General features: G+C 39.1%; 1 protein-coding gene across 1 annotated transcript in view; it reads right to left on the bottom strand.

Moving 5' to 3' along the window:
- The window catches only part of LOC137272407 (protein eyes shut homolog), an 89,165-nt gene extending 68,315 nt beyond the window's left edge, over positions 1-20,850 (bottom strand). Inside the window, exons 1-12 of the mRNA XM_067804787.1 lie at positions 20,793-20,850; positions 19,840-20,090; positions 19,080-19,286; positions 18,278-18,387; positions 17,690-17,815; positions 15,942-16,038; positions 14,915-15,059; positions 14,456-14,470; positions 12,517-12,706; positions 11,757-11,992; positions 9,227-9,361; positions 7,483-7,686 (exon numbers count right to left, since the gene is read on the bottom strand). Of these exons, the coding sequence (XP_067660888.1) occupies positions 7,483-7,686; positions 9,227-9,361; positions 11,757-11,992; positions 12,517-12,706; positions 14,456-14,470; positions 14,915-15,059; positions 15,942-16,038; positions 17,690-17,815; positions 18,278-18,387; positions 19,080-19,286; positions 19,840-20,090; positions 20,793-20,823 (1,747 nt within the window). The 5' untranslated portion in view covers positions 20,824-20,850. The remainder of the gene's footprint in view (positions 1-7,482; positions 7,687-9,226; positions 9,362-11,756; positions 11,993-12,516; positions 12,707-14,455; positions 14,471-14,914; positions 15,060-15,941; positions 16,039-17,689; positions 17,816-18,277; positions 18,388-19,079; positions 19,287-19,839; positions 20,091-20,792) is intronic.
- Positions 20,851-25,869: the final 5,019 nt, after the last annotated feature.

The following is a 25,869-nucleotide window of genomic DNA, read 5'->3' as shown; positions in this document are numbered from 1 at the left end:
TTTGACATACTGAAATGTTAGTCTGCAGGCAGCCAACAGAAATACTGGAAACGGAATCAGGGAATACCTGGGAATTATTCGTGAAGAAAATTGTTAGAATCCCATTCAAAATTTTTGTAAAGTAAGGATTGTAAACTTCAGAAAATAGAAGTCTTAAAAGTTTTGCCTAAAGTAATAATTGATATTATCTAATTATGTTAGCAGCACAAAGTTATCAATTACTGCATAAAACCTACATTAGTGTACATATTTTGAGAAAACTTAATGAGAGTGAGTGAGTGAGTATGGTCTAGCAACATCACAGCTGGGGCACCTGCAGTCGGCTTCACATGTAGTACCCATGTGGGGAATCGAACCTGGGTCTTCAGTGAGATGAGGGAACACTTTAACCACTAGGCTACCCACCACCCCGAAAATGAGTAAGAACATTGAAGAAGTGAGGATCAAAACTGACTCTGAGGCATTGTTTGAAAAAGTAAGCCCTTGACAGAGAGAAATTAAAGAAGAGTTTGCCGCAGGAAACCCAGCCATGATGGTTTGTTCATTTGATATTTGACACCACAATTAGTCGTATTCAATGTATGTGACGGTGGTACGAAAGTGTTCAAGTTTGGACCAGATAACCCAATGACTGACAAGAACATCAATCTCCATGTATGCAAATGATATGTTCAATCACGTGAACAAGCTTGACCACATGATCACATTGTTGCCTCTTATGACAAGCTTGGGTTAGAAACTGGGGTTGGAGCATGGCAAACATCAAACAAAAAAAGTAACAACAGTCTCTGAAAATGGTTTGATGAGTGACCCTGTTTCAAAGTCCATCTCATGAGTTTCTTAGGGTCAGACCAGAGGCACATGTAACATCTGGCATGGCTAAATTTGAAATATGCCTGTCTTCAGTCAGCAATGTAAGGGTACCTGGTAGGATAAGATAGTTACGTAATTAACCTCCTTGTGTCTCACAGCAGCTAGGGTATACTCCCCAAGGTGTTGAGACATAAAATCAAGTGCTCATTAATCCAATGATTAGGGGTTACTAACAGGCTAACCTAAGGGAGAAATGCTTTCATTTATGGACTATAGTGCGTAACATATATCCATTTATCATCAGTATCAACCCATAAAGCCCTGGTTTGAGTAATGGCCTTCAGTAACCCATGCTTGTTGAAAGGGGCACTAACGGGATTGGGTGGTCAGACTCACTGACTTGGTTGACACGTCATCGATTACCAATTGTGCAGATCGATGCTCATGCTGTTGATCACTGGATTGTCTGGTCCAAACTCAATTATTTACAGACTGCTACCATATAGGTGGAATATTGATGAATGCAGCATAAAACAATTGGACCAAGTTCATCATATCTTACCAAGCTAATAATGATTCAGTTGTCGATAGTTCAGGTCACCATAGCAAATGGCCATGTGAGTACCATGGCCATCTTTGATCAAGTTTGATGGCTGTAGTAAAACTACCATAAAACAGAGCGTTCAATTTGATCTCAGCTCATACGCATGTCCAGTTCATGATTAATTAAAAATTGATTTGCAGCAGTGATTTCGCATCGAGATCTCAGGGATCAATCAAGCGATGAATGAATTTTTCATGAAGACAAGGTCAGCTCGTTCACTGGTTTGTTTCCATAATTCCTGCAGAGCTGAGAAACAAACGCTTTAACCACTAGGCTACCGCACTTTCTCTTCAGAACATGGGTAACAATGAAACTGACATTCTAATCATACAACAAATACAACATGTCAACAAGAAAACAAAGTCAAGATTATTTTCTGTAATAGTAAAATACTATTCATGAATATGTCAGCTAGTTATAACTTTCTGCAATAGTTCAATACTATTCATGAATATGTCAACTAGTTATGACTTTCTGCAATAGTTCAATACTATTCATGAATATGTCAACTAGTTATGACTTTCTGCAATAGTAAAATACTATTCATGAATATGTTAACTATATATGACTTTGTTCTTCCTAATGATCTAACAAAAACATGTATATGTAAACTATTCATATACTAGCATGTTTCTATCAAAAACGGACTTCGGTGCTGAAACGGTTTGATGTACCTCATTAATGTTGATGCTGGACATAGAGTGATACTGATGATTTAAGTTCCTGAATACTCACAAAGTGCAAAGACAGCATTGAAATGTTTTTAGATTCTGCTCAGAGCACTACCACCAATTTCAGTTGAAGTCAAATTTGGAACTTAAAAAATATTACATTCAGAAATCCAAAACTATCACAATACTATTCCAGTTCACTACCAGACCTATCAATATAACAAGTTTGTTTTTCTGTTCTGTTCTAACACTACCACCAATTTCAGTTGACATCAAACTTGTTGGCATGGAAACAAAATATTTATACTGACCTCCAAAACTACCAAAAGGTGCAAGTTCACCACCAAGCCTACCTTTGAGCAAAGTTTGGTGAAGAAATACTGAACAATATTCTGCTCCAGTACAGATAAATCTGCATGGACAGACAGAGTCTAGAATAATATCTCTGCAAAATGTTGCAGGAAATAATTATAACAAGAGTTTACTGTATATTTGTTCATCCTTAACATGTAGAACTCAAGTTCAATAACACCAAAAGTTTCATATAGTGGTGTATTATAAGTCAACTTGTAATGGCTAGTAGGTACTGCAATATTCAACGGTGGATATTCTGTAACTTCGATGTTCTGTAACTTCTTTCGAGTAGCATATTCACCTCACACTCAACATGAAACATACAGTATCTCTGTTCTGCTAAATGTACTAAAACAAAAAATCATCTGTTAACACTAAAACCACTAATCCATCAACGCTAGTTCCTTCATTTTATTCTGATTTATAGTCTTGTCTGAACACATGAACTGAAAGGTCATACTTCAGGTCAGCCAATCAGATTAAGCGATAAACCCCTCAGGCATCAAAGGCTTAACCAATCAATATGTAGCTATTGAGAGACATCCTGTATTATCTTCATGCACAAACAGCTCAGACACAGCTGTGTGGACACACACGCTGATGTTAAACCCTCAATTAAGAGGAGGGATGCACGAGGTGAAATACGGAGAGGTGCTAAATACCTAAGGAATCAATGCAGCATTTGGATCAACTACGTCAACATCAAATGTAAACACTGACTGTTCACTCTCTTGGGTAAAAATCATCACTATTATAGTTGTCAGTGTAATCACCATCACCATACCTGTTACTGTAGCACAAATCATCATCACAATAATCATCATTGTCACTGCATCATCATCATCATCATCATCATCATCATTATCATCATCATCATCACCATTGTAACTAACATTGTCAATAAATCTTCAGCAGTTGGGTATCTGACGTAACATAATCAAGGCATGTCAATATTGCAATCTACACTCTGATATACACCTTATGTATAATCAAGCTGGTATTTAGAAAGTTCTTCTTCATTCATTAGAAAAACACAGAAGGCCTTTCTTTCATCTGCCTCTACAACATGCTTGTATCCTTTTAGGGAACACCTTTAAAATCCATCAAAATGGGTTCCTTTGTAGATGATCTTTGCCAGAGGCTAAATGTCACAAAGGCAAGCAGTCTGTCTGCGATTAGAATCAGACATAAACTAAAAAGGTGTGACGTCACCCTTTGAATTCTTACATGCATGATTTCAAACACCCTGAACCATCAACATATACAGTATTAGAATCAAGGGCCCCTAAATATCTCCTGTGTGTTATATCAAGGACCAGGGACATGCATGCTCAACTCTGAACACTGTTAAACCATAGAATTGGTCTTCAGTAACTCATCGTTATCAGACATGGTGATTGACAGGACTGGTTGGTCAAGCTCGCTGACACATGTCATCCAATCCTAACTGCGGAAGTTGATGCTCATGATGCTGATCACTGGATTTTCTGGTCCAGACTTGATCAGTTAGACCACCACCACACAGTTGGAATATTGCTGAGCTCAGTGTAAAGCTAAACTCACTCAGACATGCTAAACCATCAGACTTTAGGAAACATATAACATCAACAGTGAAGCCTTTATATCCCTTAAAGTAATCAAAGGGACAAAAAATATTTTCCACAACATATAGATGGGGTAGGTCAGCCTAATTGTTAAATCGTTTTGCTCATCACATCTGAGATCCAGGTTTTCTTCCTCACATGGGTACAATGAGTAAAGTCAATTTCTGAAGTCACCCGCCATTGTTTTGTTGGCATATTGCTAAAACCTCACTCACTCACTCACTCACTCACTCAACCACAGATAAAAGTAATATCTGCCCAGCAGGGAATACAGAGGTCTGTGTCTTTAGAAAATCACTGACTTGATCAATCACAATCTAACAACTTAAGTCACCATGATTAAAGAAGAAGAGAGACTAATTAGATTTTCCAGTAAGCTGAGAATGATTATCGTGCTCATGAATATGTACAACTGCACGATCTCACGACACGAAGTTTGACAGATGATACTTGTAGGACATTAGGACTCTTTGAAACTACCTGTTTGGGGCAGCACGACCGGCTCAAGTCAGGGAAGGTCAGGATTCATTAGTTTATCCATGATACAGGAGACTGATACAGATGGAGACTGATACAGGAGGAAACTGATACAGATAGAGACTGATACAGGAGTGTGATACAGTAGACTGATAAAGGAGACTGATACAGATGGAGACTGATACAGATAGGAGTAGATTGATACAGGAGAAGACTGATACTGATGGAGACTGATACAGATGGAGACTGATACATGAGGTGATTGATACATAAGGAGACTGATACATGAGGAGATTGGTACATTAGGAGACATACATGATGAGACAGATACATAAAGAGACTGACACATGAGGAGATTGATACATAAGGAGACTGGTCACAACATCAACTGCATTACATTCATCTCTCATAATAAAATATGTTGATAAAACTATTTTTGATCACAACAGTAATGATAATTCAAAATTGTCACAGTACACTCAAAAATAAATTTATAAGACAATTCACTAAAATGAAGGCATCGCTATCACGTTGCTGATCTAAAAACCTTCCTATCTCTTAAAATCATTTAAAAAATTGACATTATGAAAAACTGGTCACTCTGACATGTAATTTCCAAAACGAAACTACAATATTAAATGAACCATTACAACAGTGATGGATTGGACAAAACAAATGAACGTTAAGCACTGATACAAACACTGCTGATCTTAACACTGACAACAATTCTACAAATCAGTCAGAAACAAAGGCACTTGGACATAATGCATGTCTTCGTCAACGTGACAGAAATCACAAAGCATGTCAAAATGCAACCAGAGGAAGCGAGACCAAATGTCCCTATTGATTTACGTGAAAATTGTCTCTTAAATTTTAAGTACTTAATTTCTGAAAATGATTTGAGATTACTTTTTGAATACATCTGTAAAAATACTGACATGTCATGCATGTCATTTATGTAACAAACCCAAACAATTATTAAGACCAGGACGTCATGAGAATATTTTAACCAAATCAACAATTTAGACAATGATATTCTTTTTCCTTGACAATGCAAGTAAACGTCATCAGAGGCTGTCTCTGTAATTCATAATTCATAAATGGCAAAAGTCTGATTGATTTTTTAAATGGCATAAAACATCTCCTGACAAAATTCAACTCTCCTGGGCCTTGGCTGTGATTGGCCCATTGTCTGATATCGTCTCGGAAAGTTGTATGCTGGGTACAATCCTTCATGCAAGTTGCAGACCAAATATTGATTTCGCATAATGTTTCTAATTGAAAAAGCTGACTGGTTTGAGTAAATTCCTGTAAAAATAATTCAAAATTAGATTGATAAGACAAATTTGTATTTAAAACAAATGATGATCATGTGCCTTAATCATAGAGGATAATTTGTTCTGGAGCCAGCATAATAGAAGAAGCAGGAAACAGACCAATCACACAACACTGACACACGACCATTTCCATATATGGCAAAAATGCTGAGATCAAGATATAAATGCAAAGAATTTTTTCAACAGATTGTTAACTGAAATATCATAGAAAAATGACTTGGTGAGATATCGATTATTTCCACACTTTTGTCAGGCTACAGACACAATGTATCTTTGACAGGTGTCTGGCACTGGGATCATCATCATCATCATCATCATCATCATCATCATCATCATCATCATCATCACCAGAGCAAACATGTTAACTCAAAACGTTCCAAATTTTCCACTAAACATAATTTTTCAAAACACAACTATAAGCTGGTCTGTATGAGCAAGTCAGTGTAAGATAATATTTTAAATGCGGTGTCTTTTAGGCCTTACGAGGTACATATGTTTTACGGATGCATGTATTTTGAAACAACATGACACAGAAATACACAATGAACTATTCTATTCTTTTCTATTCTATAATAGTGATATGATGTTATTAGATACAACACTACAACTGGAAACAGGAATGCTATTAACAGTGTCACTGTTTATCCTTTAATCCTGATAGTAACTGAATTTATATCAATACAATACATTACAAAATATATGATATCTATTGAAACACAAGTGAAAAACGGGGGTGAGCCGCCTTGCTAGAATGTTGAGCGTGGTAGTGCGGTGTCATGTAAAATGAGAAGAATAAAGATGCTATTGAGAATCAACAAATGGTAGCAGAACGTGGTTGCTGATAAAGAAGAGTCTCTTGACACAACTTAGATGTAAATATTATTTTTTGTATTCTCACGTGTGTTTCATCACAAGGTTTTCCCAGCAGTCCCACTTCAGTGTGCAGACAGCAGACGACACACTATCTGAACATCTATTACATGAAATTATCACTATACATCTGCATTTGATAATTTATCAATTTGCATACGTTTCATACAGTCTGCATTAGTTCCACATTGTTTCTGACAATTTGCCACACTCTGTAGCACATGCAGATCTAATTTAAAAACAAAGATAAAAAGACAAAGTCATCAATATCCCCTTCAATGGCAAACTACTCTTCATTAATATGTTAAATACTAGTTATGATTACGTCAGGTTTTCGCATGTATACAGAAAAGTGGAAGAAGAGTATTGAAAGGTTTTCAAGTTCGGCACCAGAAGTGAGCACTGCCATTAAATTCAGTCGAAGCCAAACTTGATGTGACGGAAAGGCAAGAAACAAGTATTCAGCATTCCAAAATAACCAAAGGGCACAGTACACCACCAGATCTATTTATGTGCCAATGTGGTTGAAGAAAAAGTGAACAGTCTTAAAGTTCTGCTCCTGCTGGACACAGAAATATACAGAGTCCTTTATTAATAAGAAAACGTGTTGTGGGTGATAAAAAATTCAGCGGTCAGACAGCCAATCAAAAGACAGATGGAATGTTGCTGAGCATGGAAAACAACCATCACTCACTCTGTGGAAACACTTACCTGAACATACTCACACTTCATAAACAGAAACAAGCTCTTACCTGTCCAGCCAGGTGTGCAGGTACATGTGTAGGAGTTAACAAGGTCTTTGCAGGTAGCATTATTTTTACAGGGAGTTGTGACACAGTCATCAATGTCAGTCTGACAGTCCCTCCCGGTGTAACCTGCTGCACAGAGGCAGGTGTAGTTGGCGATGTTGTTGATGCATGTGGAGGAGTGTTGACATGGAGATGCCAGACACTCATCTGGAACAATACAGCTTAAGGTTTGGGAAGAAAAACTATATGTCATATGTGGGTATTGATCACCATTGTAAATGTGTTCTACTCATGTGTGTTATAATCACTGCTGTTGACAAGTAGAGCTGTGCACTTTCTTGTAGTCTGTACAATACTGTCACGGGATTGCCTGGCTCAGACTCAATAATGTAAATTCACTATCATATCACCATAATACTGCTCACAAAATTGAGCTACCCTTGAAGATCCAGGTTAGGTCTGGTCTTCAACAAGCCATGCTTGCCGTAAGAGGCAACTAACGGGATCAGGTGGTCAGGCTCGCTGACTCGGTTGACACATGTCATCGTAACCCAACTGTGCAGATTGATGTTCATGCTGTTGGTCACTGGATTGTCTCGTCCAGACTGGATTATTTACAGATAAATATAGCTGGAATATTGTTGAGTGCAGCTTATAACAAACCTCACTCACTCACTCACAGTATCAAGCACTTGACTGTCTGGTCCTGACTCGATAATTTACAATCCACTATCAGATTACTGGAGTAATGCAGAATACTCCCCAAAACAAGTGTTTGCCACCAACATGGCAGTGTAACATGTCATATTTGGGGTTACACTTTTTCAGTAAAGCATAGATACTAGCACTTAAGTTTGGTTGAGTCCCATCCGGGATTCAAACCCACACCCTCAGAGTCAGGCATGTAAAAGCAAGCACACAAAGTGAGGCACCAAACCTGCCCAACAACCACAGCTTCCACAAATATGTAAGTCAGACAACTGGTAGTCTAGACCTATCTGATAAGTGTAAATTGGCACAGTGAACATGGCCGAAAGCAATGCATACACTATGCCAGCAATGCCAAAATAACAAGACAACTCGTGTCTCATCTCTGCACATGTGATGCTCAACCAAGTTTTGTGCCTCAAAAAGAAATGAAAAAAAAACCCCAAACAAATCATTTTACTATATCTGAACTGATCAAAGAATGTAAGGCTGCATGATAAAAAAATTATTTGTTTCTCAGGCACATTTTTTTCAAAATTGATGAGGTCGGTATGACTTCATTTTTATACTTTCTTAGAAAAAGAAGTGACGAGGGAGGATCACACTCGTTTTTACAGACATTCATTCTTATAGTGGACAAATATATCATCAGGACGTGGCCACGTCAATTTGATTTTTTTAAATGGCAATAAAAATTTGTTACACTCACAAATAAAAGTCACATGCCAATGCCTGAAAAACATTTCACTTATTCTATTTAACCTAATAAGACTGCTTGTACATATTCTTAAAAAAAATATAAATTGAACTGAATATACTTCAAAAGCCACCCTAATACATGAAATCATATCATGATGACCGTTAACAAAATCCTGTCAACACAAGACCATATAAAAATTATGATGACATTTGATAAAGACTATACAAATATTGGGAATAGAACAGAGGACTGACAAAACTGCTGGGCCACCTCACTGACACCTTAATGACAAATAAAACTTTACAATTTCTCAATCAGTATAGCAGGTGTACATCTCACCGATATCCTGGTCGCATGTGTTCCCAGTATATCCTGGAGGACAGGTGCAGCTGTACCCAGTGAGCGAGTCGGAGCAGACGGCCTGGTTGACACACGGGTTCGGCAGACAGAAGTTCCGCACAGAGCAGTTCTTGCCTGGAAACAGAAATGGAAAAATGACAGTTTTTCAAGATCAAGAGTACATACTCCTTAATTTTTCAATATAGGAGCACTAGGAAAACTTAAGAGTACATTAAGAGTACTAAATGGAATTTAACAGTGTATCAGTAACACAGCTACTTTTGTGTAAACAGGTCCATCAGTAAATGATCTTACACCATTGGTGAGCATGTCTGTTTCATTTTCTAAATTATTCCCTACCATATTGTGCATGTTTTGTATCTGTACATACACTGATGGAGCCTTTATTGGAGTCCTGATGCATTTTGATAGAAACAAGCAAATTTTAACTGAAAAGGAACTTGTGGATAATCTCATCATTAAGGCATTTAACATTATTGTAAGATTTGTTGTAGTGAAAATGGTATTTGAAACCATCTACAAAATAAAATCTTTAAACCTAGAAGAGCCAAACCAAAGGAAGAATCAAGCAGCCTAGGATATGGTGACTTCTGCAGAAGTTCTGCTACCTGAGTGTTGGTTTGTCAGCAGTGTCAGCGAGTCTGACCTTACCAATCCCATGAGTGAGTGAGTGGGTGGGTGAGTGAGTGAGTGAGAGGCCTTATGCCACTTTTAGCAAGATTTAAAAAATACCAAGGCAATGGGCACAATAGATGGGCTTCACAGATAGTTGTAATGTTGGGCATCAAACTCAGACCTTTTCATGACAAGTGAGCACCTTACCCATCAGACTAACCCTTCATCATCCAAACACCCTGCAGTTTTTACTCTGAATAACGAACATGGTCACCTTAACCTTACGACAGAGTTCTACAAGAGCTGCATGTCAAACACATTTGATGAATCCATCATGAATTTGCACCAAATTAAATAAATATTGAATTACACGCTCTCAGGAGCACATGTAAGTTTGCATTTTGATTGCGATGTTAAATTTTATCCACACTTTCACAATAACAAATTACCAAATTAAAAAACAACCTGAGAAAAAGTATGACACAGTCTGCGTGAAATGTAAAATTGATTTAAGCTGGTGTGATTCACATCCCTTCGAGGCTGTGGGCGAGCAGCATATTTGCCTGCATGGCTGTCACCTTGACCAGACAAATTAATGAAGGTCGTCTTCACCAAGCAACTTTTTCTTGATTTGGTGAAAAGAGATATTCCCAGTGAAAAATGGAATTTTTCACAGTTTCAATTAAGAAATAACATCTGTATTTCCTGTTGTGGATGTTAGGTGATAAAGGAAGTTTGAGAAATGGGATTTTAAGTAACTCTTGTTTCAATATTGATGGTTTTACGGCTCCGTGTGACTCATGAAATACTACTATGGATTATCTAAATGTCTGATTACGAGAATGAATTTTTGAAATTAACAAATTGATGTATGTCTTCTCCAGGGTGGTGGACTAATATGATCCAGTCTGAGGGCTTGATGATGATGATGATGATGATGATGATGATGATGATGATGATGATTGCTTTCAAAGCAATCTCTTAGGTCCTCTCATTGGGATGATGATGACTGCTTGTAAAGTAAGCTCTCAAATACTCTCATAGGCATGACGATGACGATGATGATGATGATGATGATGATGACACTGACGACAAAGACAAAGATGATGATGATGTTGCACCTAATGAGCCAAATACCGCTAATCAAGTAAATGTTCCTACCACTAATTTGCCTTATGTACTCAGCTCCCTGGGAAGTATACAACAGCAGCTGTGTGTCATACTAGGTGTGACAGTGTGATAGCCAAGTGGCTAAAGCATTTGCTCGACACGTAGAAGACCTAGGTTTCGATTCCCCACATGGGTACAATGTTTGAAGCACAGTTCTGGTTTTCCTTGTCACAATATTACTGGAATATTGCTGAAAGAGGCTCACTTGCAGGTACAAGGTACTCTACACCAACATGTGATGCTTGAGTGAATCAGTCTGGTTTTACTCCAAAGTGAGAAACTGAACTCAGGTCTTCGATGAGCAAACGCTTTAACCTTGTGATGTATGATGCAGATTGTTTTGAATTACCTTATTTGGTTTCCTTCTGCTGGTTCAATGTTTGACACATGTTCCACATTTGTCATAGCAAAATGGGTCTTATATATCCCTACAAATCATAGGTATATCTATCCAGACAGCATCCTGTCTCATATGTATCCTGATCAAATTAGGAGTTTTATCTTTTTAAATACATCACATGTTTCCTCAAAATATTTACGGTCATATCGATTTCAAAAACAAACAAAAAACAGACAGAATACTGTGTCATGTTTATCCCAACAAAATTACAAAATTCAGAGGTAATTTTGCTTCATATTAATAAACCGCTGGGGAAGCAGAACACCAATTCAGATGTCACCACTCAGATAAGCAAGGTTTCCAGATTACAAGGGAACTCCTTACCCTTGTTATATGCCTGGGTGCAGATGCACTCATAGTCTAGAATCTTGTCCAAACAGGTGGCACCATGAAGACATGGTGATGGGTCACAGTCGTCGATGTTCCTGCACTGCAGCGGTGATGCTGTAGCTGTGGTAAACCCTGGTGCACACTCACACGACAAGTTACACTGTTGGGAGGGTGCTGAACAAGATGGCTGACAGACGTCTGATGGGAAACAGCCACCATGTTTAACATCCCTGAGAATACCAAACAGACTCTCACAACAAAATCTCAGCGAAATATCTATAGAAAGGCTAAGTAAAGAATGTCTTGAAGGAACCAGCACATTTGAATGTTTAATAAAATAATAGTGAGTGAGTAAGTAAAGTTTTATGCTGCACACGGCAATATTCAAGCTATATGGCAGTGGTCTGTAAATAATTTGAGTCTGGACCAGAAATATCCAGTTGAGCATTGATCTACTCAACTGGGAACCGATGATGTGTGTAAACCAAGTCAGCAAGCCTGACTGATACTAACAGTCGCCTCATACGACAAGCATGGGTTACTGAAGATCAGTTCTACATAGTCACATAATCATGATGAACACATTTTTGACTGGCATTTTTGAAGTTGAGGAGATGAACAAGATGATGAGGATAATTCAACTTCTTTTGAGAACAACATTGGAATGTATGTCAAAACGTCACCTTTACAGAATAAAGAACTTAAATTCAGGAGGAACATTCTTTGTCATCGTGAAATATATTTTCACACCTACCTCTCAGATTTAGAATGTTCAAAGTTGATGAGCTTGGCAGGTTCGGATGCAATGCTAAAGGCAGCGAACCGAAGTTCATCGAAACATCCACGTAGAGCCACTTGAGCGGATCGAGGCAGTGATGATACCAGTGAAGGGGAGACAACTCCACCAAGAAACAATTCTGCTGCATTCAGAGTTTGTGCCACACCTAAGGAATCAGATGTAAATGACATCATAGTCTGAAAAATTCTTCAACAGTTGCATGAATATGAACATACACAATTGTTCATACTGTGAGTAAGTTTCACTCTCCATAATGAAGCTTCAGAAATACTTTATCCCTCGAGAAATCTACAAACATTGTATTTTGCACTGCACAAAATTGGCATCTTAGATAAGTGGGACACCAATAACCCAATGATAATCCTGTCAAGGTAATAATATCACAACATTTATGGGATGACACCATGCCCTGCTAGATACTCCTCCATCAACAGAAGGCATGTCCTGAGTCACTTTGTAGGGTATTCCAACTTGTTTTGCTCAGATGAAATATGGGTGAGTGAGTTTAGTTTCACGCAACTTTTAGCAATATTCCAGCAATGTGACAGTGTGGGACACCAGAAATGGACTTCACAGATGTAGGGAATTGAACCAAGGCCCTCGGCCTGATGAACAAATGCTTTAACCACTTGCCTACCCCACAGCAAAGTTAAGCACAAGGTCCTATGATGGGATTTGAACCATGGATCTCCTGACCACTCCCCTTCTCCATATGACTAAAGAGGTTAATCCAATCAGCAAGCTGACAAAGAAATGAAGATACAGCTTCATGGCCAAAGTCATGATGTGACAAACCTATGAGATCTGACTGGACAAACCTATGACCATTCACCTGACATATAACCTGACAAACCTATGACATCTCACCAAACCTGTAACCCTTGACCTGACCTATAACCTGACAAACCTATGATATTTGACCGGACAAACCTGTAACCCTTCACCTGACCTATAACCTGACAAACCTATGACATCTGACCAAACCTGTAACCCTTGACCTGACCTATAACCTGACAAACCTATGATATTTGACCGGACAAACCTGTAACCCTTCACCTGACCTATAACCTGACAAACCTATGACATCTGACCAAACCTGTAACCCTTGACCTGACCTATAACCTGACAAACCTATGACATCTGACCAAACCTGTAACCCTTGACCTGACCTATAACCTGACAAACCTATGATATTTGACCGGACAAACCTGTAACCCTTCACCTGACCTATAACCTGACAAACCTATGACATCTGACCAAACCTGTAACCCTTGACCTGACCTATAACCTGACAAACCTATGATATTTGACCGGACAAACCTGTAACCCTTCACCTGACCTATAACCTGACAAACCTATGATATCTGACCAAACCTGTAACCCTTGACCTGACCTATAACCTGACAAACCTATGAGATCTGACCAAACCTGTAACCCTTGACCTGACCTATAACCTGACAAACCTATGATATTTGACCGGACAAACCTGTAACCCTTCACCTGACCTATAACCTGACAAACCTATGACATCTGACCAAACCTGTAACCCTTGACCTGACCTATAACCTGACAAACCTATGATATTTGACCGGACAAACCTGTAACCCTTCACCTGACCTATAACCTGACAAACCTATGATATCTGACCAAACCTGTAACCCTTGACCTGACCTATAACCTGACAAACCTATGAGATCTGACTGGACAAACCTATAACCCTTCACCTGACCTATAACCTGACAAACCTATGATATCTGACCAAACCTGTAACCCTTGACCTGACCTATAACCTGACAAACCTAGGACATCTGACTGGACAAACCTATGACTCTTGATAAGCTTCAAAGTGAGTAACTTTGGGGAAATATGGTATGCAGTAACTACATGTACTTACCAGTTCCAGTGGAAGCTGAAACAAACAAAGAACAGGGTTACTGTGATGATGTCTTCCCGCCTCCATGATTACATGATACCTCACACATGAGGGTGCAGCTTGTTCGTCTTGAAGTCACAAAATGACTTGGTCTAATGAGTATACTTTAAGATTATTCCATCTCTCTTGCACACACATGCATTCACACCGTGAGGAACCAGGTTAAACCTGGTCTTTAGCAACCCGTGCTTGTCGTAAGAGGCACCTAAACAGATCGGGGGGAGGGGTCAGGTTTGCTGACTTGGTTGATACATCATTGTATCTCAGTTATGTAGATCGATGCTCATGCTGCTGATCACTGGCCAGTCTGGTCCAGACTCGATAATTTATATGCCAACACCATATAGGTGGAATACTGCTGAGTGCGACCTTGAACAACAACCATCCTTATACATCCTTAGCGTAAAGTAGACAACTGACCATACTGGGCTTCAGCTAGTTGGATCCCTGTTCCATCCAGCAGCACTGCGGTGTTGCCTTGGCGACGCACCTGCACCAACATCCACTCCCCTGTGTTGAACAGCACACTCCCGGTTGTTGTGGCAAACACTCCCGGACCAGTGCCCTACAACAACACCAGGAGTGACGGAGCGAGTGAGTGAATATGGTTTTACGAAGCTTTTAGCAATATTCCAGCAATATCACATTGGGGGACACCAGAAATGGAATTCACACATTGTAACCATGTGGGGAATCAAACCCAGGTCTACAGCATGACGAGTGAACACTTTAACCAATAGGCTACTCCACCGTATGCTATACAGGGGACATTTCAGGTATACCACAATACCATAAAGTATAGGTGTAGTGACCTTGTGGTCAAATCCAATATTTTAATGTGAACTTCATTTTGTTCTGTTTCATTGTGAGGGAAATCTCTAAACCCTCCAGTATCATACTATTAACGTAGAGAAAGCAAGTAAGTGAGAAAAAGTCACTCAGAACACTGTAGATCAGTTTAGACATGTGAAGATCCAGGTTAGAACTGATCTTCTGTAACCGATGCAACTGACATGGTTCACATATGTCATCCTATTCTCCAATACAGATTTTTTATTTAATAATAAATACAATATCATAAAAGTCAATATTTAAGCTGAAAAATTGTCCTAAAAATTAAAAGGAAAATAATGACCATCTCAAAACAAAATTATAGCTGCTACCTACACAATTAAATGACTGTTGTTGTTCTTCAACATATAATTTTACTCAAAAGAGGACAAATCTCTGGACTTGTTCAGCAGGTCTGAGGTAAAAACATCAGAACATCACTCTAGCTCTAATGAGGTGTAATGTTTCACATAGATATTGTAAATGGAACTTGTTAAGGACAAAGTTATCATTCAGAAGTCAGTGACATGTTTCACAGTTGTTCATGCAATAATCAAGACTACAATGAATGTGTCCCAAAACCCAGGACATAGGATACATGAAATATATAACCCACCTTTGTATTAAGTCCGAGTGTGAGTTGACCACTCTGTTCCAAGTACAGAACCAGATAGGCTGGACCACCCAGGAAGAAGATGAGGCCTTGATGAGCCCTGACAGACAAAGACAGGTTGATTTACACACAACATCACATACCAAAGTGACATTTTAGGATATATGATGGAGGCAGAGTTGATATACCGATATGAGTTTATTTATTCTTTGAATGCAACATTGATACAGGTGAAATCACCTAACAATGAAGTAATACTTAATACATGGCAGTTTAGCAAGAAAGTATTTACATATTTTGAAAAAGGCTGTAAAACAATTCATTATTTGAAATACAATTCAGCGGCAATGCATAACAGGGGAGGCATGTTCCCTAAAAGAAATGCTTATGCATGCTGCAACAGAAAAAGCAACTAAAGGGAGGTAATATATTGTTGAATGCACAACATTACCTCCCCTTGATCAAGTTCATAGACAAGCAAAAAATACCTTTCTATATTCCAAGTTCTTCACATACACAGTGCTTAACTACTACCAGTCGACAAGGAACTTATAATTTATTCCCAGTCAATAACTTTGGGTCCTCACTGATAAGTAATTTCTGCCTAAACTTTGATGAAATGTCTATTCTTATTGTGAGCACCTTCTTACTATTGCAGACAGCTATGATATAATTTGGTTGGTTTGTTGTTTAATACTGCACACAGCAATAGTCCAGCTATATGGCAGCGATCTGTAAATAACCAAGCCTGGACCAGACAATCCACTGATCAACAGCATGAATATCATTCTAAGCAATTGGGATACGATAAGATGTGTCAACCACGTCATCGAGCCTAACCATCCAATCTAGTTAGTCGCCAGGGGCCGGCTACTGATGATCAATTCTAAACCAAATCTTCAAGGCTGTATTAACAATAACATGAACCGGCTAGTTTTTGAGTTTAGACCCATATTGTTGGTGGAAGCTGCTGGTCTTGACAAATGTTGGAGCATCAGTGCCAACCCAGTGAGATACCACACTGCAGTTCATCATGAATGCCACACTCCAACACAGTAGACTGACTCCAAGCCAACCAATACTGGTTTTACCCTTAAATGCTTTCACAAGGCAGGGTAACAAAAAGTACCATCTTCTATCATCTCTTGGTATGGTTAAGGACAAATTTTATGGATGTTCAGCTTCTTTATTCAGGTGAGGTGACGTTTTGATACAGATTCTTGTACACAAGTATGAGACAGATAAGACAAGGTGATATGTTTGTCTCATACTTGTTGAAAATGTCTCATTTAGCTGTCTCATACTTGCTTGACAATGTCTCATATAGCTGTCTCATACTTGCTTGACAATGTCTCATATAGCCGTCTCATACTTGCTTGACAGTGTCTCATATAGCTGTCTCATGCGTGCTTGACAATGTCTCATATAGCTGTCTCATACTTGCTTGACAATGTCGCATATAGCTGTCTCACACTTGCTTGACAAAGTCTCATATAGCTGTCTCACACTTGCTTGACAAAGTCTCATATAGCTGTCTCAACACTTGTTGACAATGTCTACTGTAGGTGTCTCATACTTGCTTGACAACTACAATCCACTCCAGTATGACTGTCCTTTGGAACTGTTCCAATGATAATATGTAGGATGTGTCATTAGGAGGTCATAGGGTAAGAAGTCCCTGAATGTGTGATTTATAAACACAGCAGCTGTTTTGGGATTCAGATTCAAGGATGATATAACGTAAAACCTACTTGGTGCGGAATTTAAGTTGGATGATCGTGTTGGTGCGAGGTGTGAGCTGGATGTCCATGAGGGCAAATGCCTGGCTGGTTGTCATGGTGATGATTGGGGACTTGGAACACAGGTCTTGTGGACAGCTGAAAAGAAACACGAAGAATGACTTGGTGGAACCATTGTCAAATGATATTTGAACCCTACTCTGACAGTACTTGAACACTTGTCTGGCAGTATTTGAATCATTGTCCAACAATTTTTGGAACCTTGTTCAACAGTATTTGAACCCTTGTCCAACTGTATTTGATCCATTGTCTGACAGTACTTGAACCCTTGTCCAACAGTATTTGAACCGTTGTCTGACAGTGTTTGAGTCCTTGTCTGACAGTATTTGAACCCTTGTCCAAATGCATTTGAACCCTTGTCTGACAGTATTTGAGCCCCTGTCCATCAGTATTTGAATGCAGGTTTTTGCTGCATTATAATCAAATAGTGAATTTGTTCCAACACTGCAAACTGCATTCCACCAGCATGATGGTGAAAACACCTAAAATTCACTTCACACAGTGTACCCACGTGTGGATTTGAGCTTGTCTATATATCACCTGGTCTGTACATGATGCATGAAGTCCCCAGTCAGATTGAGTCTGCGTGTTGCCGTCTCCACATACTCCAGACACGTGACCAGATACGCAGACAGACGAGAGGTGTCCAGCTGAAAGAGAGTAACGAAGAATTATTACCCATCTCATCCACATCACTGCCACGGCTTCATTCTGGTAAACCAACCCTAGTTCCATGCATATGAAAATCCTTGTCCTTGATTTCCATTTGCTGGATTGATTGACTACACAGCAAATGTACCAATCAGAAAACAAGTTACAAATCAACCACAAAGTCTGTGCCAGCAACATGGTGGAGTCCTCTTGATTATGATCAATTTTGCAAAAATCAAAAATCCTTTCGATGAAAAAGTTGTATTTACTCAGTGTTGCCAACTGGCACCTTAACCACCTTAAGATGGGTGCCTATACAATTGAGATTCTTGAAATTCATGGTAAACATGGTACAGAAGACCTGTTGAAAAGATTGAATGCAATGCCAATGGGTTTGCTCTTGCATAGAAAAACAGCACCATTGCATATTGTTCAGTGTAAATGGCACAATGACACTGCCTGTTGATTGGTTGGTAAATGTTAAATAAAAGCAAGGGCAGTTAACAACAGAGGGAACTGATCCTGGAGTTAGTGTACTTTCATCAAAACATGAGTCCTAGAGATAAGAGAGTGTCCCTGGTCCAATGGGGCCTGTACCAAAACCAAAATGTCACTTAAATGAATTTGGACTTTAAAACAATGGCAAATTCACTACTTCCAAAGTTTGCTTTTTAAAACAAATAATCCTAACTTTGAGGTCATTGAGAGAGTTATAGCCCCCGATGTAGAGCTCTCCTGCTAAGGAGGAGAGATCCAGCTGTTGGTCCAGCTCCACCAGGTAAGTGACCGACATCACACGGCCATTGATGGTAGTTCGGGTGAAGCTGCGGCTACGAAGTCCTGTGATGTCCACTGTGTAGCTGGTGTTGGGCTTGAGACTGCCATCACCTATCGTCAGCTGAAGTTTATTGCAAGAAAACATTCTGTTACCAATGATGATAAGTAGGAGGTGATCATGACCAAAGTACTTTCCATTAAATAATACAGATAATTTAATACAATACACTTCAAAACTCCCTCACCTGTATGACTGTCCAGTGTCTCCATTATTAACTCCTCTCACCTGTATGAATGTTGTGTGTGCCTGCTATTAACCCCCTCACTTTTATGACTGTCGGTGTGTCTAGTGACTCCACTAATAACCTTCACCTGTATGACTGTCGCATACCCCCACTATAAGATTCACCTGTATGACTGTCTAGTGATTCCTCTATTAACCCCCTCACCTTTAACACTGTAGTGTCTCCATCATTAACCCTATCACCTTTAAGACTCTAGTGTGTCTCCACTATTAACCCCCTCACCTTTATGACTAGTGTATCTCCAGTATTAACTCCCTCACCTTTATGACAGTAGTGTGTCTCCACTATCAATCCTCACTTTTATGACTGTATATTGTCTCCACTATTAATTCCAAAACCTTCATTGCTGTCCATTATCAACCCCCTCACCTCTATGACTCTGTTGAGTGTCTTCCACTCTAGGTAGATATTGCCTTCATATACACCAAGAGCAAAGAAGTTATCTCCCCCTGCTTGGTAAAGGAGGAGGCCACGGCTGTTGCAGAAAGTGAAACTGAAGGTCAGACGATCCTCGGCTCCCAGAAGTTGGAAGCGACTGGCATTGTATTTGATGTAGCTGTCAACATCGATGAAGTAGTTGGTTGCCATCTCAGGAAGGAAGAGCAACAGAAACAGAGATCCTGGAGATGGTTAATACAAATGTTAGACTAACACATTTCTAAACTTCTAATATTCTTATACTGCCAAAAGGCAGAAGATGAAAACACATCTACTGTGATTAAGTAAACTTTACCATTGAACGTCTCTTGTGGAAGAGAGTACAATCATAATTCACTGATCCTCTCATGAATTGAAAACAGTTGTGCAGTGCTGGTGTGGTCACTAATTCTAACCAAAAACCAAACCACTGTTACTGTCTGAAGTTGCTGAGTAATAGCAAAGCATGCAACATTATGGACTTGATAACTACAATGAAACATCATTCTAGCCAATAGACAAGAAGTTCTCATCCATGAGGTTTCATGATAAACATTAACTGCCATATAAGGTGAACTCTGGTTATGAACAATGAAAGCTCAGATTTCTACATCAGCAAATTGTCTTTGCAGCATGTGTCATTTGCATAACTTTACAGATGTCTGTTACATATATTGAGAGACACAAATAAAGGAACACAGGAAAATTCAAATGTTCCTTTAATATTTTCCAGTTTTCATCATCAACTTTGAATAGTGCTGTTGGAGGAAATCTGAAAATAAATATGGAACGCTGCCATGAAGTGCTGTTCCCTTATTTGTTTCCCTCAGTATATTTCTTCAACATTCAAAACCTGGGAAATATAGGGGTCACACAATTTTCATGCATGGGATATAATTTCTTACCTATCGAGATCACGAGGAACTTGCACATCATCAGAATATGACGTCATGGATGGTAACAATCTCCCACTCACTGAAGGTAACACATGGTGATGACATTACACTTCACTTACTAATGTACTAGGGGGACATGGCTTGCTGATGTGATGGAAGGTTATTTGTTTTCACAGAAAAATGAATGAGTAACATTTTCAGGGATCAGGTCAAATATTCTGGAACATCGGGTCTCCTGATCTATAATACTGCTGGAATATAAACGGTCTCCTGTTGCTGAAGGTCATTCTTGTGAAGAAGTGCATTTATCTACTTGACGTTTGGTTATCAGGCTGAGTGGGTGATTATGGTTTTATGCAGCTTTTAGCGATATTCCAGCAATATCACGGCAGGGGCAACAGAAATGGGCCTCACACATTGTACCATTGTGGAGAATCAAACCTGGGTCTGCAGAGTGACAAGAAGACACTTTAACCACTTGGCTACCCCACTGCCACTGGTCATCAAAAGCTTAAGCATACCTTAGAACTCACCCATAAGGAGTGAGTGAGTGAGTGAGTGAGTGAGTGAGTGAGTGAGTGAGTGAGTGAGTGAAACAGAGCAGACAATAGACAAATTTGACCTCATCTTTACCAAAAGTACAAGTGGGTGAGTAAATACACTTTTATCATGGCAGTGGACAAATCAAACCCTGGTCTCTGGCATGACAAGCAAATGTTTTAATCACTAGCCCAGTTCACCTCACTTCCCCACACTAAAAGTCTGTGGTGATAGAGGGCAAATTCATGGCTTTGGTTTTCTTGGACAGTAAGGGGAAAATCATATGTGAGCTCAAGGCATCAAAGGGTAATAAAGAGCCCTTGCCCACAATGAATACAAAGCAGGCCATGATGTATCTCCCTTGACTTTCAAGTTGTGCTCAAAATTGAAAATGTACAATCCAGACTGAGCGAGTTTAATGTGAAGACACAGACTTTTAGTCATATATCTTGACAAATGTACTATACTTATACTGACAGAGAGCAATAAAATAACTACCAATCCTACAGATTTGTGTTATAAACAGCAAATATGTCAGTAATAATCCCATTAAATGTTGTGTTAAAAATTCAAAATGTACAATCCAGATTAGCAAGGTTAATGTGAAGACACAGAACTTCAGTCATACATCTTGACAAATGTCCTATATTTATATTGACAAACAGCAATAAAACAACTACCAGTCTCATAGATTTGTGTTAAAAATAGCCAATATGACAGTCTGAAAAAATTTCTGTTACCATGGTAACAGTTAATAATTATGTTACAAATAATCTTTTATCTCAAGATAATATGTTACATTCACATTTTAACACCATTTGTCCCCCTTCTATCTTAAGGCATGAAAAGGTGTTTTGTGTGTTGAACATAGGTCAGTTACATGTTCTGAGAACACAAAATGCTTTTACTTACAGAACACGATGGTAGAAAATATTGTGCATGAAATGTAGATTTATTTGCATGAAACAGACATATTTTTGCATCAACAAGAGCACTGTCTTCGGGTATTTGGGGGTTAAAAATCTGGGAAATGCATAAAAAAAATTGGTCTTGTCTACAGTATTTTAAAATAGCAGGTAAAACTACAACCTTATATAACCCAGGCCATGTACGAATCATGCAAGCATATACATGTACTTGACTTGAACAATCCATAAAATCATTATGCTCATTCAAACTTGCTAATGGCATTGTATCGACATTCATCAACAAAACAACATTCCAACATGAAATCATTGATCACTAACACCACACCCTCCGTGAGTACATGCAAGAAGGTTTGTGATCACCTGTCACATCCACACCTGTTACCTGCAGAGGTTGTTAGGGTATTGATTACAGGTGTATAGTTGTAGTCTGTAGTTCTATTGTACGGGTTCTAGGATTTACACATATTAATGTAAGTGCTGACATTAACCATAACAGAGTAATGATATCAATCCTGAATGAATATCAATACAACATTCTGAATGGATATCAATTCAGAAATTAAAAAAAATACTTCACCTCAGCTTCTCCCCTGGGATATGAAAGAGTGAGTGAGTGAGTGAGTGAGTAAATGAGTGAGATTATGACTGAATGAGTGGGATATGAGTGAGTGAGTGAATAGGACAGGAGCGAGTGGAAAATGAGAGTGGGATATGAGTGAGATCAGAGAGTGGGATATGAGTGAGAGAGTGGGGTATAAGCAAGTAAGAGTGGGATATGAGTGCATGAGTGAGATATGAGTGAGTAGGATACGGGTGAGAGAGTGGGATATGAGCAAGTAAGAGTGGGATATGAGTGAGAGTAAGTGGGATATGAGTGAGAGAGTGGGATATGAGCAAGTAAGAGTGGGATATGAGTGCATAAGTGAGATATGAGTGAGTAGGATACGAGTGAGAGAGTGGGATATGAGCAAGAAAGAGTGGGATATGAGTGAGAGTAAGTGGGATATGAGTGAGAGAGTGGGATATGAGCAAGTAAGAGTGGGATATGAGTGAGAGTAAGTGGGATATGAGTGAGAGAGTGGGATATGAGTGAGTGTGAAAGTGAGTGGGATATGAGAGAGAGTAAACGGGATAAGAGTGAGAGAGTGGGATATGAGTGAGAGTATGTGGGATATGAGTGAGAGAGTGAGATATGAGTGAGTGTGAAAGTGAGTGGGATATGAGTGAGAGAGTGAGATATGAGTGAATGGGGTATGACTGAGTGAATGGGATGAGAGTAAGAGAGTGAGTGAGTGAGTGAGAGAGTGGGATATGAGTGAGTTAGAGAGTGAGTGGGATATGAGTGAGTGACAAAGGTGAAACATAGGTTTCTGCATTAATGCAAACACTGGCATGACAGTAAAATGTAGAAGGAAAACCTGAAAAGATGCAGTTCTCAGAACTTTGAGAAAAGCTGAGTATGGTACACCAATAGTCCCCCAAAATGTTACTCTGTGCAAGGGTTTGAAGGGGTCGATGGACAGATGTTGTTCATTTTAATATGTCTTACAAAAATATCTTGCACGAAAATAAAAAAAATTAAAATATAAAGCAGCATATTAAATTTCACATTTTTCAAGCAGAAAATCAGTATTTGACACAAATGACACAATTCTTATTTTGATTAACTGTGAGTATTATACATAGCAAAATCTTCATTGTATCTCTTCAAAAGTTCAGCTATAAGCAAATGGCAATTAACAAACTTAACCAATAAAATATAATTATTGGATAAGAAATAAGGTAAATTCACATGTGTCATCCAAGTCAGCCTGCATGACCACCCAATCCCATTAGTCACTTAACCCATATCGTCTTGGTTACAATCAGTTTCGGAGAGATGACTGTTGAAATGATTCATTCTCCTGCGATATGATAACATGTGTTATATCTGCAGTCATATGTTCTCTGTAAAGTAGATTCTAGTACCTGGGGTAAAATTAACAAATCTTTGCCTAATTGTGATATTGTATATGGTTTTAAAAAATACAACTGCAGTGCTTGAACTATCACACTATTTCTATGTCATCACAATGCCATTCTTATCGCACAGAAGAATATTTGAACAGTTTTCAAGTTTATGCATAATTCATTAACATATTGTTCCAAATTTTAAGCAACTAATGTCATTAAACAACTAATGTCACTAATGTCAAACAATAGAAGGGGTTGGGTAGATGAGAGTTACAAGTGGGGACCTGTGGTGCTCTACATCCACTATAACAAAGGTCAAACAACAGAAGGGGTAGGGTAGATGATTGTTTCAAAATACAAGCAGGGACCAATGGTGTTCTACATCCACCATAACTAAGAGCACACAACAGAAGGATGGGGTAGATGAGAGTTTCAATACACAAGTGGGGACCAATGGTGTTCTACATACAGCCCAACAAAAGTTAAACAACAGAAGGGGTGGGGCAGATGAGTTTCAATACACAAGTGGGGACCAACAGTGTTCTGCATCCAGCATAACAAAGGTCAAACAACAGAAGTGCAGATAAGAGTTTTAATACACTAGTGGGGACCAGAGGTGTTCTACATCCACTATAACAAAGGCCAAACAACAGAACTGTAGATGAGAGTTTCAATACACAAGTGGGGACCAATGGTGTTCTGCATCCACCAAACAAAGGTCAAACAACAGAAGGGTAGATGAGAGTTTCAATACACAAGTGGGGACCAATGGTGTTCTACATCCACCGTAACAAAGATCAAACAAGAGAAGGGGTGGGTGAATGTGCATTGTCCATAAATTTCACGGTACTCCCAAATACCCAGTGGACAACATCTGTGTTTTTACCAATCATACAATTATTGCATCTACAACACGTCTTGCGGGCTGACTGCAGGTTATGTGGATCCCAGAGTGGGCAGAGTTTAGTGGACATGCACAAAAAGTACAGGAATTGAAGAAGGGTCCATGGATGCACCTGTAGAAAAGGACATACAGAAGGCGTAAGGGCAGATGTCTACAAAAATATAGTTTGCAATACTCTACCCTCTCGAATTAACACATTTGCAATTTATAGTATATTTCTTTTCTATAATATATATCTTACATTTCCAGAAATCCCGCCAGGACATGTTTCCTTTCCATAATCTGTGTAGTAACAGTCCTTTTCATGTATCTCCACCAACACAGCAATCTGGAAGCACGATTTTTAGTGGACACTCAGTCAGATCTAGTCCGTGTTGTGTTGAGTGTCGGAATTGAACATTCGTCGATTGAACATTATTGACCAGAGAAACATTACAATATTTCTCACGTGGGCATGTGCACAGCTGGTGGAACGTTCAAACCTGGACTCGAGTGGAACCGAATTCAGTGACACGCTGCACTGAATCGGCTCTCTGAAGGCCGTGGGCATTCACGTGCATGCATTTCTCTTTTCGTTATATAACAGTGAGTGAGTATGGTTTTACGACGCTTTTGTCAATATGTCTGTAACATCACGGTTGTGGAGTCCCAAAAATAGGCGTCAGACCTTGTACTCAAGTGGGGACTCGAACCCGGGTCTTCGGCTTAACGAACGAACACTTTAACCTCAAAGCCAGCCCTCCAACCCCACCATTTCTTA

The sequence above is a fragment of the Haliotis asinina genome, chromosome 2 (genome assembly GCF_037392515.1).
Source record: "Haliotis asinina isolate JCU_RB_2024 chromosome 2, JCU_Hal_asi_v2, whole genome shotgun sequence".
Lineage (NCBI taxonomy): Eukaryota > Metazoa > Mollusca > Gastropoda > Lepetellida > Haliotidae > Haliotis > Haliotis asinina.
This window is presented reverse-complemented; position numbering and strand designations above follow the sequence as displayed.